This window comes from Leptinotarsa decemlineata, unplaced genomic scaffold, assembly GCF_025532065.1.
Source record: "Leptinotarsa decemlineata unplaced genomic scaffold, Ldec_3_MD MMD2_tig00001973_RagTag_RagTag, whole genome shotgun sequence".
NCBI lineage: Eukaryota > Metazoa > Arthropoda > Insecta > Coleoptera > Chrysomelidae > Leptinotarsa > Leptinotarsa decemlineata.
This window is the reverse complement of record NW_027412572.1, coordinates 1,855,153-1,878,549: the sequence shown is the minus strand read 5'-3', so window position 1 is coordinate 1,878,549 and position 23,397 is coordinate 1,855,153. Positions and strand designations below refer to the sequence as shown.

Genomic DNA, 23,397 nt, shown 5'->3' with positions numbered 1-23,397 from the left:
CCAGGTTCATATTTTATTATACAGGGTGTTTCCTAACTACGGTACGAAACTTCAGAGGGTGATTCGTTAGGTCGTTTTAAGTTGTTTTCGTTTCTGAGATACAGGGTGCTTAGAAAAATATCATAAACATCTTTACACCGATTTAGTTGAAATTTGCTACAGTTATTTGAAGTAATAAGGCGCTTATTTAGCCCTAACTGGATTGAAATTATTAGATCCGGTGGAGTCTCAGTGGACACCACAACTAACAATATTGGGAAAAAAAGTACGCCACTGACTTGTTGCAGTAGTATTTTATTTTTTTTATTAATCCACTAAAAATACAACTTTTTCGTGTGTTTTCTTCATATTTACCTTCGTTTTCGAGAAAAAAAAATATCACGAACACCTGCTTTGGAGACCAGCTATACAGCGTGACTCACGGTCGATGGTAGGTTAGACGTTTCTGGAAAACGCAAAGCATGCTTTCTCTGAAAATTCCACCTCTTACATTTCCTTACCTGTTCTATCGATCTAAAATATTTTCAGCATTGCGGCGTTGCCACTTCCATCAAAAAGTCCTAGCAACTTTATTTTTTCAAATGGAACACCCCCTATATTAATACATTTTTGAAATCGCTTTGGTATTTTAATATTTTTTTGTTAATAATGTCCTATACCTATCTCTATCTGTTTTCGAGATAAAAAATAAATTGTGCTAAATATGGTCCAAAACATAGCCTTAATTGAAATTAAGTACATCAGTACTCTCAATTCATGAAAAGTTGATATTTTGATGATAGTTTGGACAAACTCGAAATATTCAAATAACACCAAGAAATCGACTCCATATCATACAGAGCGTGCTAAAATTACTATTATTTCCATTGCGCATAAAAGTAGTCAAAAGTTCATTTTTCCAAATGAAACCCCCTGTATATTACTCGGTAAATTGAAAGATGGTGAAAAATTCTTCGAGATGATATATCATGCCCTATACCTAAATCGTCAAGTTTTCTCAATAAAGTCGCTTCTTCTAGAAACATTATTTTTTTTAGAATTTGGATTTAGGTAGCAGTGGAATTATCAAGCTTATAGCAGTTCGGTTACTTTAAAAAGAATTATCGACGGTGTTTCGAATCATCTTCCAAAATGAATGCAAATATAGATTATTCAAACAAAGTTCTTATGAAATTATTTATTATACACATGAACAAAGTGATCAAATCATTGTCAGAACGTGTAAAGAATTCCACCAAATGTATCCTGAATTAACACCAATGAATGAGAGGAAGTTTGTAAGGTTACAAAATAATTTCCTTAACTATGGCGCAGTTTCCAGGGAACAACTGTACCAAAAATCAGTCATTTCTAGGTAAAAAGTAAAATTTTGTGTTCTAAAACATGTGAAAATACAGACAATAACAGAATAGGATGATTCAAAATAACAAAATTGTAAACAAAATATCACATTTTCAAAATAAATGCTGAAAATGTTGTCCATTACATTCTAAACACTTTAAAATGTTTTTTTGTATGCGACTTGTGGTTGCTTTTTCAATTTCCTGGGGATCCAGATCTTCAATACTCCGCACTATTCGCCGTCGCAATTCTTCTTTGGTAGGCACTGGAGTACTGTATACCCTTTCTTTTAAAACACCCCAAGAAAAAAGTCAAGTGGCGTGAGGTCGGGTGATCTCGGTGGCCAATCCCACGGCCCAAAACGTCTAAACCAACGATCGTCGAATAGTTCGTCAATTTTCCTGGAAACTTCCTGGATGGAATGAGCTGCAGTCGTCCTTAATATTTGGAGATATCTCTCTGCATTCGGTGTGTCTTCATAAATAAAAAAGCTAATTTTATTGTTCTTCAGAATACAGAAAACATTTAGGTCAAATTTTTCTTGAAAACCCATTTCTTTTGTAACATGAGGATTATGATCAGCCCAAAAATGTTTATTCCTTCTAATACCATCCCTCGTAAATTTTGATTCGTCGCTCCAAATTATTTTTGACAAAAATTCCCGATCTTCCTGTGTGTGAATCAAAAGGGATTCACAAAAATGCATTCTACGTTCGAAGTCTTCTGCTTTTAAAGCTTGAACTTTGGTAAATTTATACGGATGCATATCGTGATTTTTCAAAATTCGTTGTACTGAAGCATGTGATACACCTGAATCTTTTTCTACATGCGAATGGAAGCTTCTGGATATGCATAAAAATATGCCAAAACGTTAACTGTATTGTCCTCATTTGAAGTAACAGGTTTTGGTAATGTTGAAGCCGCTTTTAACATGGAGCCATAGTTAAGGAAATTATTTTAATAATGACGATGACGAAGTAGTATTCAGTCCAACTGTAGAAAGTCCTTCATGACTAACCAATAATCCTCCTTAAAATAACGGGAGTTGACGTATGTAGTTGTAACATATGCCTTGTAATCCAAATTGTAATCGTGTGTTCAAATCCCATGGACCCTATAATTTTTTTTATTATCAGCAGTAACGTTATACAAAAAAATTTGTATGATACATTTGTTAAAAGTGATTCTATTTTGCTCGTGAGTTTGCTCCACTTGCTGATGCTCGTTTTGCAATAATCCCCACTCACAAAATAAAATGCCATTTTCAACACTTGTAGGTAAAACTTGAATAACTATTTTTCCACACAAAAACGGCTTTATTAAGAAAAATTGACGATTTAGGTATAGGGACATGTATATCATCTTGAAGCATTTTTCACCATCTTTCAAATTATCGAGTATTATACAGGGGGTTTCATTTGAAAAAATGAACTTTTGACTACTTTTATGCACAATGGAAATAATAGTAAATTTAGCACGCCCTGTATGATATGGAGTCGATTTCTTGGTGTTATTTTAATATTTCAAGTTTGTCCAAACTATCATCAAAATATCAACTTTTCATGAATTGAGAGTACTGATGTACTTAATTTCAATTAAGGCTATGTTTTGGACCATATTCAGCACAATTTATTTTTTATCTCGAAAACAGATAGAGATTAAAATAAAATAAAAATAAAAGTATTAAAATACTAGAGCGACTCCAAAAATGTATTAATATACGGGGTGTTCCATTTAAAAAAATATAATTGCTAGGACTTTTTGATAGAAGTGGCAACGCCGCAATGCTGAAAATATTTTAAATCGATAGAACAGGTAAGGAAATGTGAGAGGTGAAATTTTCAGAAAAATCATGCTTTGCGTTTTCCAGAAACGTCTAACCTACCATCGACCGTGAGTCACGCTGTATATCAGTAAAGGTCAGAGTTGTCAATTACCAGTGATTCCATCATGAATAATTTTACAAACGCTGAAATGGCTGATATGCATTTTGTATATGGATTAACAAATGGAAATTGGGAAGAAGCACAGAGAATTTACCAGGACAGATATCTTTACAGAATAATTCCATGTGCTAAAACATTTAGAAAGCTACATGCAAGATTATGTGAAGCTGGGAGTTTTCATAAAAATGCAGGTGGTGGTAGACCAAAAACTGTAACAAAACCTGAACTAGAAGAAGCTATACTTTACGCCAGGGGTCTACAAACTTTGAATCCTTCGGACCATAATGATTTTTTCAGTTTGTTCCAAGGGCCAATTTCTGCCCTTAACTATATTTCTAGACTAGGATAGTCGCAAAGTGCGTGACGCTTTTTTTGCATTTCAATTATTATTGTGTATTGTGACACTTAACGACATCTAGTGGCGAGTAGTGGTACTATGTACTATCATTTTCAGCTACCCGCTAGGTGGCATTAGGCGTAATTAAATATTTAGAATTACCGCGTTGGTTCGAGAAAGTTCTGGTTCTAGCTAGTGTATTCCGATCACCTCGAGATGGCAGTAATAATTGCATATAAAAAGGCTAGCAGCGCAACTGCGAGTTAGTCTGCGTAGGAAAGGCGAAGGAAGCGAAACTGTCTATTGTGAAATAAAGTAACACCCGTCAATGAAAGTATTTTGATTTAACTTATTGTTTTTATGAGTGATTTGTTAGTATGGAAAAGAAGCAAAAAATCGACAGTGAATGCAGAACGTTCCAAGAAAAATGGAACTTTCAGTATTTTGTGATTGAGTCCAGTAATAAGGCGCTATGTTCAATTTGTAATGAAACACTATGAATCGAAACATCTTCAAAGTTACTTCAAGTATACAGGAAGTTATCTATGGCATGAAGGGAACGCAAGTCTGTCTTCAAACACGTTTGCTTCAATCATTTACCACTTCCTAGGCACCCACGTCCTACCCGAAAGAGATCGCTTTGATAAAATAATTCTGTACAGCGACGGGTGTACATGCCAGAATCGAAATGCTCTTCTTTCTAGTGCTCTTTTTAACCTCGCCAAACAAACAAAAGTAATTATAGAACAAAAATATTTAGATAATGGGCATACACAAATGGAGTGTGACTCAATGCATTCCACTATCGAGAGAAAACTTGAGAAGAAAATTATCAACGTTCCCGCGGATTATCTCGAAGTATGTGAAACTGTCCGTATCAATCCAAAACCCTACACAGTAAAGTACCTGGATCACACTTTTTCAAAAATTTCCAACATGTTCGGATTATCAAGTCTATTCGACGAGGAACAGGCGATCCCACTGTGACTAATATAAGAGCATTTCAGTATGACGAAAATGGCATCATGTATAAAATCTGTTATTCTGAGACCTGGAAACAATTACCATGCAGATTCAACAAGAAAGATTAGAAAATTTGGAATTAAAATGACTTGCCACTGACGTATCCCAATCCTATACCCATAAAAAATGAGAAATTTCAGGATCTCATGAGCCTCAAAGTATCCCTAAAGAAGGAGTATCATGCTTTCTATGATAGTTTACCACATTTGTAGAAGTTCACTATTCTTCAGTTTCAGTTTCAGAGTTGTATGAATAAAGATAACATTCTTGTATACAATTTTCCATTATTATTTCCTTCACAGATATGAAGTAACCCAACTCCACAATAGTACCTACACAGCTCTTGAATATGGCCTCCTGTATTTAATGGAAAACCTTCACTTTATCATTAGAAAAGTCATAACCCTAATAATATCATAGTATTAATCATCACTTGACAGAAAAAAAATCAAGTTTCACTTCATTGAGGAAATGAGAAGTTTTTTGTGTCTCCTATAAAATTTATATTTTTGGAGTTAGGACATTTGCATCTTAGGCCGACGATATGTAGCTGGTCAGTTATTTTTGTTCAATTTATTGATATCTGGTCAATAAAAATGTTGCATTTTTAATATTTTATTATTTAAAGTTCAACATTAATTCAAAATCTTTTTTTTCTTTCAGAAACAACACCATCTTGGTAAGTACACATTTCAGTTAATTACACTTTTCAACAACTTGAAATACGAAACGTCCGTGGTACAACTACCATAATTGGGATTTGTCTTTGACTCACACCTGAGATGGGTTAGGTTAAGTTAGGTCAAAAGTGAGTGGGTGTATTCGACCCTCCACCACAACCCGCAAGGATTTGTTGTGGCTCACACCTATTCACACTCAACCAAATAAACCCAGCTTCTTAACTAAGCCGATTAGTTTGTATGGTGAGTCTCTGCGGAACTCTAAAAACCTGATTTGGTCCCCAGCGGGGCAGGCATAAAGTGCTGTTTCATCATTTTCCAATCAGGCGACACACACTGTCTTCCGACAGTCCGAATCTGTGCATATGATGATTCAGACGACAGTGACCTATGAGGAGGCCTGTTAGAAATCGTAGTTCATCTCTACCTAATCCAACAACCCTCTGGTTTTAACCTTCGAAGGGTGAATGAACGCATTGGAGTGATTGGCAATGTTTCATGATGAATTTCACTAGTTTGGACGTCCATTGTTTACTATATAAAATGATTTGAAATCCCTGAAACAACTAAAAAAGAATAATTGAAAATGAATAGCTGAAAATAACAATTATATTAAGCAAAATAAACTTGAAATGAAATAATAGTGAACTAAACTACAAGTAAAAATAGAACAATTGAATAAATAAAAACAAAATAAAAATAAAGGAATGAAAAAAGAAAATAAAAATAAAAAGTGTACAGATTCCAAGTCACGTTAGTTCACGACGTTTCGATTGTTAGTATCTACAATCGTCTTCGGGTGATGACTGGACTGATTCCTCCGAGAGATGACTATTTATAGAAAGAAAGAAAGAAATAAATTCATTCATTCATGGACCAACTACATGGTATCGAACATGTCAACTTATACTTATAAATATGTAAACAAACAAACATGTAAATATACATTCAATACATATAAACATAGGACCATAAAATACAGATATATGTATAAATAAAAATGTAAAAACGTATAGATGTACAAGTGTAAAAATGTAAGATTAAAACATAAAAGAATAAGATTATTTACACACAGATATCCACAAAAACTCAATCAGCGAAATACTCTTGTAATGTATAATAAGATTTAGCCAATAAGAAATCTTTCAGTGATTTTTTTAATTCGATAGTATTACAGGCCTTCATTAGATTAGGGAGTTTATTATATATTTTTACCCCAGCATAAGTTGGCGATTTTTCAAATGCGGATGTTCTGAGTCATTGTTATTAAATTTGAAGCATTTCTAGTGCAATATTGATGGTGGTAATTGTTTTTTATTAGCTCATTTTCATGCTTTTTAATGTGTAAGCAACTTTTAATAAATATAAATGCAGCAAACTGTCATAATCTTTTTACTCTTAAAAATTTCCCTGCAAGAATCACGTGGCTTTATGTTGAACATCATTCTAACAATTCGTTTTTGAGTAACAAATATCCTATTTATTTCTGTAGCATTTCCCCACAACGTGATGTGAAAAGATAGTGCAGAATATACTAATGCATAATAAACTTGGATAAGTATATTCTCATGAAGTTCATACCTCAATTGCAGAATTGCGAAGTATGATTTGGATAGTTTTTTAGATAAAACTTCAATATGCTCAGACCATGAGAGTGATTTATCAATCATTACAATTTCACTTATCCCCGCTTTCCATTTTTCGCTTCACTGGTTCCGTGGGAGATGACCCTTTGGCGTGAGTTGTCCATTTTTCGCTTGATGATGGGTTTCCATATGTTTCGTATATCTACGCTGGCCTGGCTGAATACGTTGTTGGACAACATGTAAGCGGCTTCCTTGAATTTTCTCCTAAACCATTGTTCCTCTCTGTGCAAGATCTCAGCTTGGGACCACTCGATGTTGTGTTGATGGGTCCAAACATGGTCTGCTATTCCTGATTTGCTGGTTTCCCCTCGCTGTATGTGTTTCTTGTGCTCGGCAATGCGAACATTCAATGGCCTCTTAGTTTCACCAATATAGGATTTTCCGCACCCACAGGGTATCCGGTAAATGCAATTCTTGGAATCGCAGTCCGCGTTTGGTGGCCTGGTTTTCGTGAGGCTGCTGCGGATAGTGTTACCGGATCTGAAGCAGGTTCTGATGTTGTAAATTTTGTAAAATTGATCACATCGAAAAACTGGAGGTAATCCTCTGATGAATTGTATAAAGACTGTCAGATCATGGCCATGAGAAACTTCAACCAAAAACGAGCAGATATTCCTAGACACAATTATAACACACAGAATAAAAAAACAAACTCTCCCACAGGTTAAAACAGAAAACATTCCTGTTTGATCTCTGGTCAACATCTCTTTTTGCTCGTGTTCTCCTGATGTGCTCCTTGTTGAAGATTCCAGTAGTGTAATTAAATTAACATCTTCTAAAAAAAAAAAAAGAAAAAACCCATTTAGCAGGAGCAAGCAGATAAGATAAGAATTTATTGGTCTTCATAATACAATAGTACATAAGTTGAAAAGAGAACAAACATAGTATGTTTTGACACGGTAAACAAAAAATTTACACATTATTTGAATTCACATTTGAAATATAAAAAAAAACTTGCTACAAAGGTGCCATTTCATCAAATTGTTAAATTTTCCACACTGCGCCAAAGACATCATTTATTTTGTAAAATGCTTGGCTTACAAGTGCCTGCTTCACCTCATATATTGAGTATATATTTTGCCGCAAAACGCTTTGGATTGTTTTTCAGTATTCACCGAATTCATTTTAGCTGTTCTAATGACCTCCTTGCTTTTGGTATAGTATTCGTGTATCATTGCCCCAGTAGTGTATTTATGCACGTATAATCTAGCTTCAAGTATATACAGTTTGTAACTAAATAAGTGTAAAACATTTAAGGAGGTGATTCCTCATTAAAAAAAGATAGGATCTTTCATATAATGAACTTTCATTGGAGCATCCCTTGTTAAGATACAGCCCCTTAAAGGGGGTACATAAAATTTGTATAAAATTTTTTTTCACAGGCACTAAAAAACTTACAATATTGAAATTAACCTGACGTTTTGTACTACCAAAAAGACACTTAGCCAGAATTTTATTTGGTTGGTAAATTTTCGTTATGTGGACACCCGGCGATTTTGAAAAAATTTTTGACTGTACTTACGTATTTTGATGCGAAGATTACGAATCCGAAAGAAAAAAGCGGCGCTCTCCCTTATTTAAAAAGTTACGGCCCTTCAAAGTTCAGAAAAGGGCAACTTTTCAGCCTTCTTTTTCACTAAATAAACTATTTAAAAACACAAGCATTTATTCACTAGGTCACCTTTACACCTTATTCCTCCTTCTTTGACACTTTTCACTTCAATAATCAACATTTTTGTTATAAAATTGTTAAAAAATGTACGGAGCTGCTTTTTGGTTACATATCACTGTATTTTACGTTTTTAAGGTTAATGATATGGTTGGTACGACTGATGCAGTTCATATTCCTGAAGTAATTCAAATGTTTTTTACCTTCATTCTTCAGATCGTAAATTGGTTTTTGGTGGTGTATTACGAATTTGAAATAGTAGGCGACGGCAAATACCAACCGCTTTTTTCTGAAATGTCACTAGTAACTAACTTAAAAATAGAATAATGTCACCAGGAGAAGCATTCGTTTTTAAATTAAGTTTTTTATAAGAAAAATGTTGATTATTGAAGTGAAAAGTGTTAAAGAAGGAAGAATAAGGTGTAAAGGTGACCTAGTGAATAAATGCTTGTGTTTTTAAATAGTTTATTTAGTGAAAAAGAAGGCTGAAAAGTTTCCCTTTTCTGAACTTTGAAGGGCCGTAACTTTTCAAATAAGGAAGAGCGCCGCTTTTTTCTTTCGGATTCGTAATCTACGCATCAAAATACGTAAGTACAGTCAAAAATTTTTTCAAAATCGCCGGGTGTCCATATAACGAAAATTTACCCTCATTTTCTACCTCCTCGATTAAATGGTGAGGCATACGTTCAATTTTTAAGAGAAGTGTATCCAGTACCGCTGGAGGAAGTTCCTTTGGGTGTCAGAAGGGATATGTTTTTTATGCATGATGGGGCTCCCGCCCATTTTAATCAAGTAGCACGTCAGCAACTGAAACATATGCAAACCAGTGGATAGGTCGAGGAGGACCACAGAACTGGCCCGCTCGATCCTCGGATCTCAATCCTCTCGATTTCTCTATTTGGGGCCATTTACAGCATTTGGTTTATCGTACTCCTGTTCGCGATGTAGAGGACTTAAGAAACCTCATCATCGATGCATGCACAGTAATCAGAGACTCCAGGAATATTTTAGCGATTACGTGGCTCAATGCGCCGACGTCTAAACGCATGCGTAATGTCTGAAGGTAGATATATTGAACATTTACTATGATTTCCACATGTTTTTGTTTTGTTATTAATAAATTAGTTTTGTTTATTACCCTTTGATCGCTTAATGCAGGTACTAACTACAAAATAACAATAAATCCAGTTCGCATTTATGACGATGTATCTCTGTAGTTGTTCGTAAAATAATTTTTTGCTGCGAACTGGTTTATTTTGGGCAAAAAACCCAAAAGACATTTTTTGTTTAGAACAAAACAGGTTATCGGAAATAAATTTCTAACTGGTAAACAAATGATAAGACAAAAAGTTACATTGGAAATAAATTTTAGGGGTTGCGGTTTCCACCACTTACAATATGCGGTAAACCAAATAAATAACCGGCTAAGTGTCTTTTTGGTAGTACAAAACGTCAGGTTAATTTCAATATTGTAAGTTTTTCAGTGCTTGTGAAAAAATTGTTATACAAATTTTATGTACCGCCTTTAAGGGGCTGTATCTTAACAAGGGGTGCTCCAATGAAGTTTCTTTATATGAAAGATCCTATCTTTTTTTCGATGAGGAATCACCTCCTTAAATGTTTTACCCTTATTCAGTTACACCCTGTATAAACATGGAACAGTGAGAATCTCTGGATCAATGAAAAAAGGTTTTGCATGATGACGGTAGTGTTTGCTCTAACCATCTCTCTAATTATTTTTTTCTGAGATAAAAAAAACTTTATTTGCTGCTGATACTGAACCCCAAAGTAATATTCCATGCTGCAAGCGAGCCTGTATTATACTAAAATACGCAGTTTTGAGAACATCTCTGCTTACCACACTCCTCATTTTCTTTGAGGCGTAACGGCCTTTGGAGAGTTTTTTATTAATTTCAGTGATATGTTTTCCAGTTTAGATTGCGTTCTCTATGAAAACCTAGTTGGTTTTATGTTTGATCAAACTCATCACATTAGAATTGAAATATCTTTCACATTTTTTTGTGTTTCTTTTGTTATTTCTTCTAATATACTAGGATTTCTTGATGTAACTATAAATGAGGAATCACCTGCATAAGGAAATGTGTCCGCAATGCCAAAATATAATGGCAAATCATTTACATACAAAATAAACAGAAGAGGACCTAGCACGGACCCTTGGGGAATTCACGATGAATGTTAGATATTATGTTGTTTTGAATTATATATTGTCTTCTTCCCGTTAGAAAATATTGCAATAGTTTTAACGCTAAACCTCTTATTCCGTATGTTTTCAGCTTATTTAGAAGCATGTCGTGGCAAACACTTTCAAATGCTTTTGACAAATCACATAACACAGCCTGTTAGTTTTTGCTCTAGTACGTAAAGCACACAAGGAATAGGCTTTAAGTCAATCTTCAAAGGAAAAAAAACAGGAAAAACGTAAAAAAAGAGAGAAAAACTCTACTAACCTACTTTGTTTTTGTGGAACTGTAGCTATCGACTTATGCCCGAAGTCAGGCAACATGGAATTCTTTTTTTGAAATTGACTTATGTCATATTTTTTATAATTATGTCAATAATCTTTTTCACCGTTGAGTATTGTTGTAAAGTACAATTATAGTTCGTGAGTTCAATACGCATTCTTATTCAACAGTTCCAACAGGTTATGGGCCCAGATGCGAACTCATGATTTTTCAGTAATCAAAAATTGAGACATTCAGGCATTTTGCAGTGTTCACTCATCGTCGTGTTGGTTTGGTTAGGTGGTTCCTCGTGTTCAAGTAACACATCGCACCAGTTACCATGGCTTTACCGAATTACAGAGTAGAGCCTCTGAACAAAGAAAATTACGACACATGGATTCAATAAGCCCAAGCAGTGCTTATCAAAACGGATGCATGGAAATACGTAAGCGGCGAGGAAGTGTGTCCTGATGAAACTTCTGTAAACGCTGATGCTAGAAAAAATTGGATTAAAAATGATCTTTCAGCCAGATCAGATATTGTTCTAATGGTTTCCTCTCCTGAATTACGTTACATTAAAACTGGCTGTCCCACGTCCAAAAATGTTTGGGACAAGTATAAGGAAATTTACGCCTCCCAGGGTCCTGCAAAAAAGGCTTATTTATTGAAGAAACTCATTTTAAAAAAGATGAACGATAGAGAAAATATGAGGGACCATGTGAACGAATTTTTTGATGTCATAGACAAACTCGCTGAAATGAACATACCCATTCACGATGATTTGCAGGCTATAATGTTACTTTACAGCCTAAGCCCGTCCTTTGAGAATTTTCGTGTGGCAATAGAATCACGTGATACCTTGCCCACGCCAAATCAAATGAAAATTAAATAATTGGAAGAATATGAAGCTCGGAACAAAAATGATCCAGGTACTTCAAGTCAATCAGAAGAAGCCTTTTATGTTAAAAAGAAAGGAAAATTCCGAAATTCTAGAAATTATTCAAAGTTTGGCTCGAACTCAAAATCTCGTTGTGAGAAATGCAACCGAAATAATCATACTACCGAGCAATGTTATGCCAGAACGAAAAGCGAAGAATGCACTTTCCTCACAGAAGTGTGTATGTCATCAGGGCAAAACCGACCAGGCAATTCACTCTACTGGTGCCTTGATTCAGGAAGTACATCCCAGCCCGTTCGAACCAGGAAAACCCAAATTTAAATGTTTTCATTGAGATCCCTCAAAATTCAACTTCAAAAATGACATCAACTCCGGCATTTTCATCTGATCACATCAACAATGAACAAGAATCAGCTGAATCGAGTTTTATAGACACTAGCGATTCATCGTTTGAACCATTATCAGAGAATCCAGGGGAGTCTGATATTCGGGAGGTACCAACTCAACTTGATAATGCTCAGCGCCCACGACGCACTATTCAGAAACCAAGATGGTTAGATGTATATGAAGATCCTGATGAAATTTCAAGCATTATTTATGAAAAGTGTTTTAGTGCCAACATAAATTCAACGGGCTATGTTGGAAGCTTGTGGTAGTAATGATACACTTTGTGAAAAATACTACAACACTTTAATTTGGTTTTCTACAGGTGAAATTACAGTGATAATTTTTAATAATGAAAAAACTAAACTGACTGTTCTTGTCTACAAAATCTCTTCACTAAAAACTGTTATATCATTTTTATTATACTTGGCAACTATGTCGACAAAACAATCTTACCAACAGTGTAATAATGTAAAGATGTTGCATTACCAACCTAAATAATAACTTAAGTTATAAATATTGTAAATAGTCTTTTGATTGTTTTAACCACACGGGCTGGGATGAAGCCATAAAAAATGAAATCATCTCACACTTGAAAAATGACACATGGAAAATAGAACAAAAAACCCAAGGAAAAAATGTCATTGATTGTAAAATAGTTCTCAAAGAAAAATACAAGGCAGATGGAACTTTTGACCGAAAAAAGGCACGTCTTGTAGCAAGAGGCTTCAATCAGCGACCATACATCGATTTTACTTTCACTTATGCCCCAGTTGCCAAACTCAGCTCAGTTCGTTTATTGCTGGCACGAGCTGTTGAAAGTGACATGAAGGTACACCAGCTCGACGTCTCTACCGCCTATTTGAATGGTGATATTGAAGAAAATATTTATATGGAATTACCTCAAGATCTTGAGAAATATTTACAATATATCATGTCAGATGAATCCCTTCCTCGAGACATCATAAAGAAGGCAGAGGAAATGCTTTCAACAATATACAACATACCCAACGGAAACCATTTTTGTCATCTTAATAAGGCAATCTACGGATTGAAACAGGCTGGCAGACAATGGTTCAAAAAATTGGACACAAAGCTCAAGGAAATAGGTTTCACCCCATCAATTGCAGATCCTTGTATCTACACGTCAAATTCAGGAAACGAACTGATAGCCGTTTATGTTGATGATTTGATATATGCTTCGAAAAGTGAGAAAGCATTTGAAATTGTAAGAAATGAATTAACAAAATCATTTGACATGCACGATCTTGGACCCATCAATTACTGTCTTGGAATACAGTTCAAACAGGAAAATGAAAAACTCACAGCCAATCAAACTAAATACATTGAGGATGTTTTGGCCAGGTTCAAGATGGCAGATTGCAAACCTATTGGAACACCAATGGACCTAAAGGCAAAGGAACTTGAAAAAGTAACAGTGAATGAAGCAGAAAATCTTCCCTACCAAAACCTCATTGGCAGCCTCATGTTTCTAGCAGTAGCAACTAGACCTGACATAAGTTATATAGTCAGCTACCTGAGCCAGTTCAATAATAGCTATGGCAAAGAACATTGGGTAGCGGCTAAGAGAGTTCTTTATTTGCAAGGCACAAAAGACTTTATGCTTGTTTTTTCCAAAAGTGGCAAACCCTTATTTGGCTTGAGCGACGCTGATTGGGGATCATGTACAGTTGATGGTTGATCTTATTCTGGCTACTGTTTCATTTATGCAAACGCAGCCGTTAGTTGGTGCTCAAAAAAACAGAGCACAGTGGCGCTAGCCACCGCTCATTCTGAATGCTATGCCCTTACAGAAGCCACCAAGGAGGCTATTCACTTGAAACGTCTAATTGAAGACATGGGAAAAACTCAGGATAAGTTTGCATTATTCTACGATAATCAAGCAGCTGAAAAAATCGTTACTGATCCAATGATGAGCTCTAAATCAAAACACTTGGATATTAAACAACAATTTATTCGTGAAGTTGTCGAGAGAGGAGTCATTTCCTTGCACTATTTATGTACCGAAAGAATGACTGCTGATGTCTTAACTAAACCACTGGCAAATCCGCGTCATCATCAATTAATTCAACAGATGGGATTAATTCAACAGATCCGAAAAAATCTTCGAGACATTCGTCAGGGGGAGTGTGGAACTGTAGCTATCGACTCATGCCCGAAGTCAGGCAACATGGCATTCCTTTTTTGAAATTGACTTATGTCATATTTTTTATAATTATGTCAATAATCTTTTTCGCCGTTGAGTATTGTTGTAAAGTACAATTATAGTTCATGAGTTCAATACGCATTCTTATTCAACAGTTCCAACAGTTTTATTGTGATAAAACTGCTAGTCTCTTTTCTTTTCATGTCAAAGCTTCTTCTCATGTAGCCAGGACGTCCTTTTTTCTCTCTGGAGTAACAAATGTTTGTCTTCTTCAACAGTGTTTTTTAATGCATCCTGATGAGTAATATCAAAAAGGTCATCAAGGGTTGACTTGAAATCTTCTACTTTTTTATATTGAGCTGTGCTTTTAGATCTGTTAGCGTTTTTGTAGTTTTCTCCACTTTTCGTAAAGTTTTTTAAGCTTTACAACACAATCTTTAAAGTGTTTGGTGGGTATATGGAGCTACTAGAACACATGAAATTGAAACGGACTAAAGCTTTTGAAAGAACCAAATATTTTTATTGCATATTCACACAACAAAAGGTCCAATTTAACTATAATTATTTATTATCAAAACTCAGAACATCACAATACAGAATCTGGCCCACGCCATTACCCAACATATTCTTCCCAACACCCCCAACCACAGAACCTCAATTGCTAGTAACCCTCTAGGCACTGTCAATTGTCAGGATCCTGTTAAGGTACATTCACAACGTAGCATATATTACAATGTTGACGAGATTACAAAACACTTCTGTTACTGCATCTTCCTCATTGATTTAGAGATCAATTTTTTCTAGTACAAGTATGTGAAATGAATATATTGATCATCGAATGGGCTGGTCAAAAAGAATAATTAACACAACACTAACATTTAATGCTAACAGCTGTTTCGACACATTGATTCATCTTCTGGGCAAGTTTTTAACAATTTTTGCATAATTTCAGCCAGAATATCCCTCATTCGATAAGAAACAATGGCAGATACATTTGAACAATAAATTGAACTATTTATGCAGGTGTTCGGCAGAAATCTCTCGATCCAGAAAGACGACGGCAATCAATAGGACCCATACCCAATATTCACCGTGCGTCCGATGCATTTTTAGATCCACAACATGCAGCGATGCTCTTCAGAGATTCCCGAGGGGTAAGTCATTGGCATAGGGGCAATCTTGTGCACTATTACGTACTACTCAATCCTCGAATATCTAAAATGAACGAGGATTCAGTTCTTTGTCAATCCCATAGATGGCGTCTTCGGAAGGGGACATGCCATCACCCTTACAGCTTGTCAAATCTAGGAAGTAACTTCAAAGTCTCGGCTTAGGATCTGCCCTAAGATGTTCGTAATCAGTAAATCAAAGTTTAACTGTTTGAAAAGTGCAGTAAAGAATAAATTATTGACTTTTCATTGATATTGTTTTTTAATTATGCTTATGTATCAAGCTATTTCGCAAAAAGTAGAAATAAAGTGAAATATTTATCTGTTTTTAAAAACTGTATCAACTTTGCATCATTTTTGGCATAATTTTTTCTGGTGTTTTAAACTTTTGCGAAATAAGTTGTATTTAGAATTGCAATTGGTAATAAAAATGCGTTGGAAAGATAAGTTAGGCATAAAGCACTAGATTTGTTGAGTTTTGGCTAAATTTGAGAAATCGGCAAATGTCAAATTTTCGAAAAACTGTAAAAAAACTAAATTTGTACTAGAGAGCTAAAAATTGGTATATGGGTAGAAAATTAAAAAACAATCATCTTTTCTCTTTACCGATTTTCGAAATTTCGAGCAATAACTGCTTTTCTGAACATTTTTTGGAAAAAATGTCAAATTTGACAGGGAAGAAAAATCACTTGATCGGTCATATGCATGTCATTTGGCATCATTTTTAAAGCACAACCTAATGGAGATATCAAAAGTTGCTTGAAGAGATGAACAAAAAAAATCCCATTTGATGCGGACTTTATGTGTGACACTTTATATATATATATATATATATATATATATATATATATATATATATATATACCGAGTGTCCCACATTTTATGTGACAGGCAATATCTGGTTTGTTGAAGGAGATACACAAAAATGTTTCATACAAAAGTTTTAGGAGTTCATGAGAGCTATATTTTGATATAATTTTTAAATATACAGGGTGTTTGGTGTAGGTGCTACAGACCAAAATTCCATTTTTTAAAATAGAACGCCCTGTATATCATTACATATTCAGATGCTACGTTAAATTCTGATATCATTTCATGTTTGGTTTTTGAAATTCGGTTACGGCGTTGTTGAGTTATTGCACTTTTCCTTAAATATAAAGTTTCAAAAAAACTTATTTACTCGTACACGAATCCAGTCTATATCTTTTATTAAATTGAACTAGACTACTACTGAATACAAACCATTATTCTCACCTCTACGATACGATATCGATATCAGTTGAATATAATATTGAAATTCTTGAGAATGTGACTAACTTGAGGGTGAATTGCTTTATATTGCACAATTTCATCAAGTAGCTTATGCTTGTTGATGCCATAGTAACAAATGTTGTTGAATTGTATCTACTTGTCAGTTCGATTCAGTGATTCTTTGCAAAACAGTAACTGTGTTCTTTGTGCGAAAACTCCAGTATGCCTTTCGCGTTTAGTCCAAGTGATTGCATTGATATGTTATTAATTTTTGGGGAATGTCAGAAAAACTGCCGTCAAGCACAACGTCTATACCAAGAACGTTTTCCAGACAGACCCATTCCGTCACGAATGACTTTTTCAAGAGTTGTAGAAAAATTGCGAACTGGGTCATTTCCTTCTACTATAAAGCATCGTCATCATACGAGATCTGTTAGAACTGAAGATTTAGAGATCAATGTGTTGGCTTATATTATTATTCATCCACATGTTTCTATCCGTACTCTTGCAGAAGAAGTCGGTGTGAGTAAATCTAATGAACAGAGAATTCTGAAAGAAAATAAATACCACCCATTCAAAATTCAGTTGGTACAAGGTTTGAAACCCACGGACTTTGAACGACGACTTGAATTCATTGCTTGTATTCAGGTAATATTACATGAAAGTCCTAACATATTCGGTCAAATTTTGTGGAGCGATGAATCGCGATTCCGCAATAATGGAATCGACATAACAGTCACTATTGGTCTCAAGAAAATCCCCACTGGGTCCGCGAAAGTAATTTTCAAACTACTTGGGGTATTAATGTATGGTGTGGATTGTTCAATGGCCGCATCATAGGACCTTACTTTTTCAATGAAAATCTCAATGGATTGCGATATTTACATTTTCTAGAAAATGATTTGATCCAGTTGATGGAAGATATTCCCATAGCAGAACGACAAGGAATTTGGTGGCAACAAGATGGTGCTCCTCCTCACAATTCACAGGTTGTTACTGAATATCTGGATAGAACGTACCCAAATAGATGGATTGGTAATAAGGGTCCAATTCGGTGGCCGGCTCGTTCCCCAGATTTATCACCGCTTGATTTTTTCCTATGGGGTTATTTAAAAGATATTGTTTTCACTACTCCGCCTTTGAATGTGGATGATCTGAAAATGAAAATTCGACTAGCGTGCAGTGATATTACGCCTGATATTATAAGAGCGACTTGTACGAGACAAGTAATTCGACGTTTCGAAGCCTGTATAATATCTAATGGGCATCACTTTGAACAATTTTTATGACTCATTTCTAGGTACCTACCATTCTTATGAAATGATTTATCAAGTTATATTATTTACATTGTTATTAATTAAAGATTTGTTTTCGAATACACCTCTTTCAATTTCGCAATTGTTTCATATTCAAAATGATTCCTGACTGAATTCCACAACTCAAAATTGAAACCATTACTTCGAACACCCAAAATTTTGACTAATTTTCATGTGATCTGATGCAGAGAGAATAATTGTATGAGATATTTAAAAAAATAATAGTCGTTCTCAAGACTTTACATTTTAAGCAATAACTCAACAACGCCGTAACCGAATTTCAAAAACCAAACATGAAATGATATCAGAATTTAACGTAGCATCTGAATATGTAATGATATACAGGGCGTTCTATTTTAAAAAATGGAATTTTGGTCTGTAGCACCTACACCAAACACCCTGTATATTTAAAAATTAAATCAAAATATAGCTCTCATGAACTCCTAAAACTTTTGTATGAAACATTTTTGTGTATCTCCTTCAACAAACCAGATATTGCCTGTCACATAAAATGTGGGACACCCGGTATAGAGGTAATATTTCACTTACATGAAATAATAACAGAGAATAAAATAGAATAATCTTTGTTCGTTATTTCATAATAAAAACCTGTTTCCAAATAAAGTAAAACATGTCGGTACAATTACAATAACATACAGGGTGTTTCCTAACTATGGTACGAAACCTCAGATGGTGATTCGTTAGGTCGTTTTAACAAAAAAAGTTCCTGTGAGCGTATGTCCGTAGTTGCTTCGTTTCTGAAATACAAGACGTTGAAAATACCGGTATTTATAAAATATCATAAATATCCTGACACCGATTTGGTCGAAATTTACTACAGTTATTTGAAGTAATAAGGCGTCTATTTAGCACGACCTAGATTGAAACTATTAGGTGCAGTGGAGTCTCAATGGACACTACAGCCAATAATATTGAGAAAAAGAGAACACGGCTGACTTTTTTGTAGTTTTTAATTTTTTTATATTAGGTAGCTGAAAATACAACTTTTTTTGCCACTTGCGTTTACCAATAGTAAATAATGAACAATTTCGACCTTAAAGTTAATGAGCAAAATGTCCACCTTCTGATAAAATACACGACTGCAATCGATTTGTCATTGATTGTCTGACACATTCAAGAATACCTGGAGTATTCCTTATGACATTACAATTGTCTTTTATACGATTCCTCAAGTCATTCACATCTTGTACACAGGAGTTTTATAAAAAAGAGACTTCAAATAACTCCATGAATAGAAATCTAGAGGATTCATATCAGGGCTGCGAGCTGGCCAATTTTGAGGTCCTGCACGTCCAATCCAGCGATTAGCTTAGGTGATGTTGAGATGCCGACTAGCAAGAACACTTAAATGAGCTGGAGCTCCGTCGTGTAGGAGTCCGTGTAGGATCACTTGTTGATCTTGCCGGTAGAAAAAAATGGTCCAGATTCCTACCTGAAAGTTCAGCGACAATTGTTGCTGAAAATGAGTTTCTCTAATAACGTGAGGATTTTCTTCGTCCCAAAAATGCTGATTGTGAAAGTTCATAAAAGCATCTCGTAAAAAATTTGCTTCGTCCGTAAATGAAATATTTGGTAAAATATTACACAACACAACAAAGTTTTTGTTTCGGGGTTGAAATTAGATGATTTTAATGTATTTCCACGTGTTAAAACCGAAAGTGACCATAAAAATTATATATTAGCTCTTGTTTTCAAGGTATAGTATCATTATATTATATATATATATATGTATATTGAGTTTTCAACAAATGAAATATTTCATCACCAACAGTTGGTACACATGTTTGTTTACATAACACCCCTCTCTTCAGCTGTTCTTAAGTAGTAAACATAACCTATGTGAGTTTGTCAATTGTACGCATGTGGTTGCTATTGAAATTATCGTGTGAAGTTGATTTTTAAATTAATTTAAGTGCTGATCTGAAATGCCTCGATGTGAATTCTGTCGATAGCTTTTGCTATATATGTGGTGAAATAACATTTAAGGCTCAGAAACGTAAAATGACACCTATCGTTAAGACAGCCTATGAACATTATTTTGGTGTGAAAGTTGGGGACCAAGATAAATCATGGGCTCCTCATATATGTTGTAATTCTTGTTCCGTCATATTGCGAGAGTGGCTGAAAAATAAAAACCGAACAATGGCTTTTGCAGTACCTATGGTTTGGCGTGAGCCTACCAATCATACAGACGACTGTTATTCCCGCTTAACTCCTCCCATTAAGCAAGGTTTATCTATGAAGAAAAGAGGAACGGTTAAATACCCTAATCTCCCATCTGCTCTTCGGCCTGTACCACACTCAGACAATTTGCCAGTCCCTTCTCCACCCCAAAATTATGAAATTTTAGAGGAAGGTGATGAAGACTGTTTAGAAGGAGCAACCCATCCTTCTACATCCTATGACCCTGATTTTGAGGTAAGCGATAGGTCTAGTGATCCGCACAGAATTAGTCAAGCAGAGTTGAGTGACCTTATAAGAGATCTTCGCTTGTCTAAGGAAAAGGCTGAGCTGTTAGGGTCAAGACTACAACAGTGGAATCTTCTAAAACATGATGTGAAAATATCTCAGTACAGACAGCGTCAAAAAGATTTGCTTCCTTTTTTTGAGAAAAAAGAAAACCTCGTAGTTTGTTCTGATGTTAATGGTTTGATGGACTGCTTGAATTTGGATCACACTCCATCTGAATGGAGACTGTTTATAGACTCTTCAAAACTAAGCTTAAAAGCTGTACTTCTGCATAATGGAAATCAGCTACCCTCTATTCCTATAGGTCATGCAGTTCACATGAAGGAAACGTATATAAATATGAAAACACTTCTCCAATCAATCAAATATGAACAACACAAGTGGCACATCTGTGGTGATCTGAAAGTCATTGCTATACTCCTAGGAATGCAATTAGGGTTCACCAAGTACTGTTGTTTTTTGTGTCTGTGGGACAGTCGGGATAGATATCAGGGCCGTTGGAATGAAGCAATGTTTGCAGACTACTGCTGGTCTGTGTGTAGGGATGCTCCAGAAGTGTTTTATAAAAGACAAGCTAAACGACAGCGATCTTACAATGAATCGGATGGACTTAATTGAAATTTGGTGGTACAAACTTCTTTTATTTGTCGAAACACTAAGAATAATGTTTTTTTATTAATTTTGTACTTAAAATATTCTAAAAGAAACATAACAATATTGTTTTATGTACTTTCACTTTTCACGTATAGTATAACTACTTTTTAAGATTAAGTACTGTGTATCTCAAAAACCAGAGCTAATAAAAATTTTTCATTGTTATTTTCGTTTTTATCACCCCAAAATTAGTAGAAATTGACTAATTTAGTGTAGGAAACATTCAAAAAATATTTTTTTGTTGTGTTGTGTTATTATTGTGTGCCATCGTATGAATCAATCACCTGCAAAACATTAGTCTTGGGTGAACATTCCGAGGCAATAGAGCTTGGACAGGGGGTATAGGAATAGGGGGTTCCTTTTTAGAACTGTCCATACGGTTTTTGGGGTTTCTTCCAGTTATAGCGCAATCTTTCTGGTACTATTTGTAGGCTCGTCTTCCATCCTATCAAGTGTACCTTTTTCCAGTTCAGGTACAGTTTCTGCTCTTCCACCATCTGCATTATTATTAAAACTCCCAGTTTTACATAATCTTGCATGTAGCGTTCTAAATGTTTCAGCACATGGAATTGCTCTGTCAACATATCACTGTCAGCTGGTCTCCAAACCAGGTGTTCGTGATATGCAAAGTGGTTTCATGTTTTTCTCTTTAAAACAAATCTAGATATGAAAAAAATACAAGCGACAAAAAAAGTTGTATTTTAGTAGATCAGTCTAAAAAAAAAAATAAAAAGCTACAAGTCAGTTTAAAATCGGTGTGAGGATCATTCTAATATTTTATAAATGCCGTTTCTATTTACCTTCAACGGCCTGTATCTCAGAAACTCCAGACATATGTTCATAGAAACTTTTTTTCTTAAAACGACCTAACGAATCACTCTCTGAAGTTTCATACCGTAATTGGGAAACACCCTGAATATTAAATAAATTACATTTAATATCTAGTCAGAATTATTTGAAAGGTACACATAATACAAATTTCGCGCAGCGTTTTACCTTTGTTGTAATTTCAATGTGGATTTTTTCAAATAGAAGAATGAAAGTTAACTTGTTTTAATTTTAATAAAAATTCACTGTGTATTTATTTCATTGACACCGGTCTTCTTTTTTTTACAGCTTCCAGCCGTGGACCCCTTTTTAGAAAAAATGAACTTGTCAGATTTGGGTAAGTTTTTTCTGAAACATTTCTTATAATATCGACTTGTATTTCACGATGAACACAATAATTAGACTAATTACCAATTTTCAATTCCTGTCTTGCAGAATATCCCATTGATATTTAGCTTCTTCGGATTTCATTCAATATTATATTTAAAAATGAAACACATTAAAATGAAAACAATATTTAATCTAATCTTGTCTGAACCATGGTCAATATCCTTAACATTAGTAATGATTTTATAATTTATATGCTACCCATTTGTGCAAACTCAGATGGAAACATACCTTTTCATTTTCTGTTTTTACATAATTTGTCCAGAAGTTCTTATCTAAATATATATTTTTTTTTAATTAATATTAACGTGTCTCGGCATCTAATGGCCACTGACGAAACAAACGAAAGCTGGCGCGAGTTGTAGACTCTTGTTCAGTATTCGATTTGGTGAACAAAGATTGCTGCGATTTGAGTCCGCGTTTCAAAGCTTCAAATTTTTCCTTCCACAAACTTCCTGTATACTTGGAGTAACTTTGAAGATGTTTCGATTCATAGTGTCGTTTAATGTTATAGTCTTTGAAAACAGCTATGGTTTCATTATAAATTAAACATAGCGCCTTATTACTGGACTCAATCACTAAATACTGAAAGTTCCGTTTTTCTTGGAACGTTCTGCATTCACTGTAGATTTTTCGCTTCTTTTCCAAACTAACAAATCACACATAAAAACAATAAGTCAAATCAAAATACTTTTATTGACGGGTGTTACACTATTTCACAATAGACAGTTTCGCTTCCTTCGCCTTTC

The 23,397-nt window shown here is 34.8% G+C and overlaps 1 protein-coding gene across 7 annotated transcripts in view; it reads left to right on the top strand.

Annotated features, from left to right (window-relative positions):
- The window catches only part of SNF4Agamma (SNF4/AMP-activated protein kinase gamma subunit), a 143,871-nt gene that overhangs the window by 52,434 nt on the left and 68,040 nt on the right, over positions 1-23,397 (top strand). For all 7 annotated transcript variants that reach the window (XM_074176641.1, XM_074176640.1, XM_074176635.1 and 4 more), the window contains 3 exons: positions 5,311-5,326; positions 15,577-15,707; positions 22,550-22,598. In XM_074176641.1, coding sequence (XP_074032742.1) covers positions 5,311-5,326; positions 15,577-15,707; positions 22,550-22,598 — 196 coding nt within the window. The remainder of the gene's footprint in view (positions 1-5,310; positions 5,327-15,576; positions 15,708-22,549; positions 22,599-23,397) is intronic.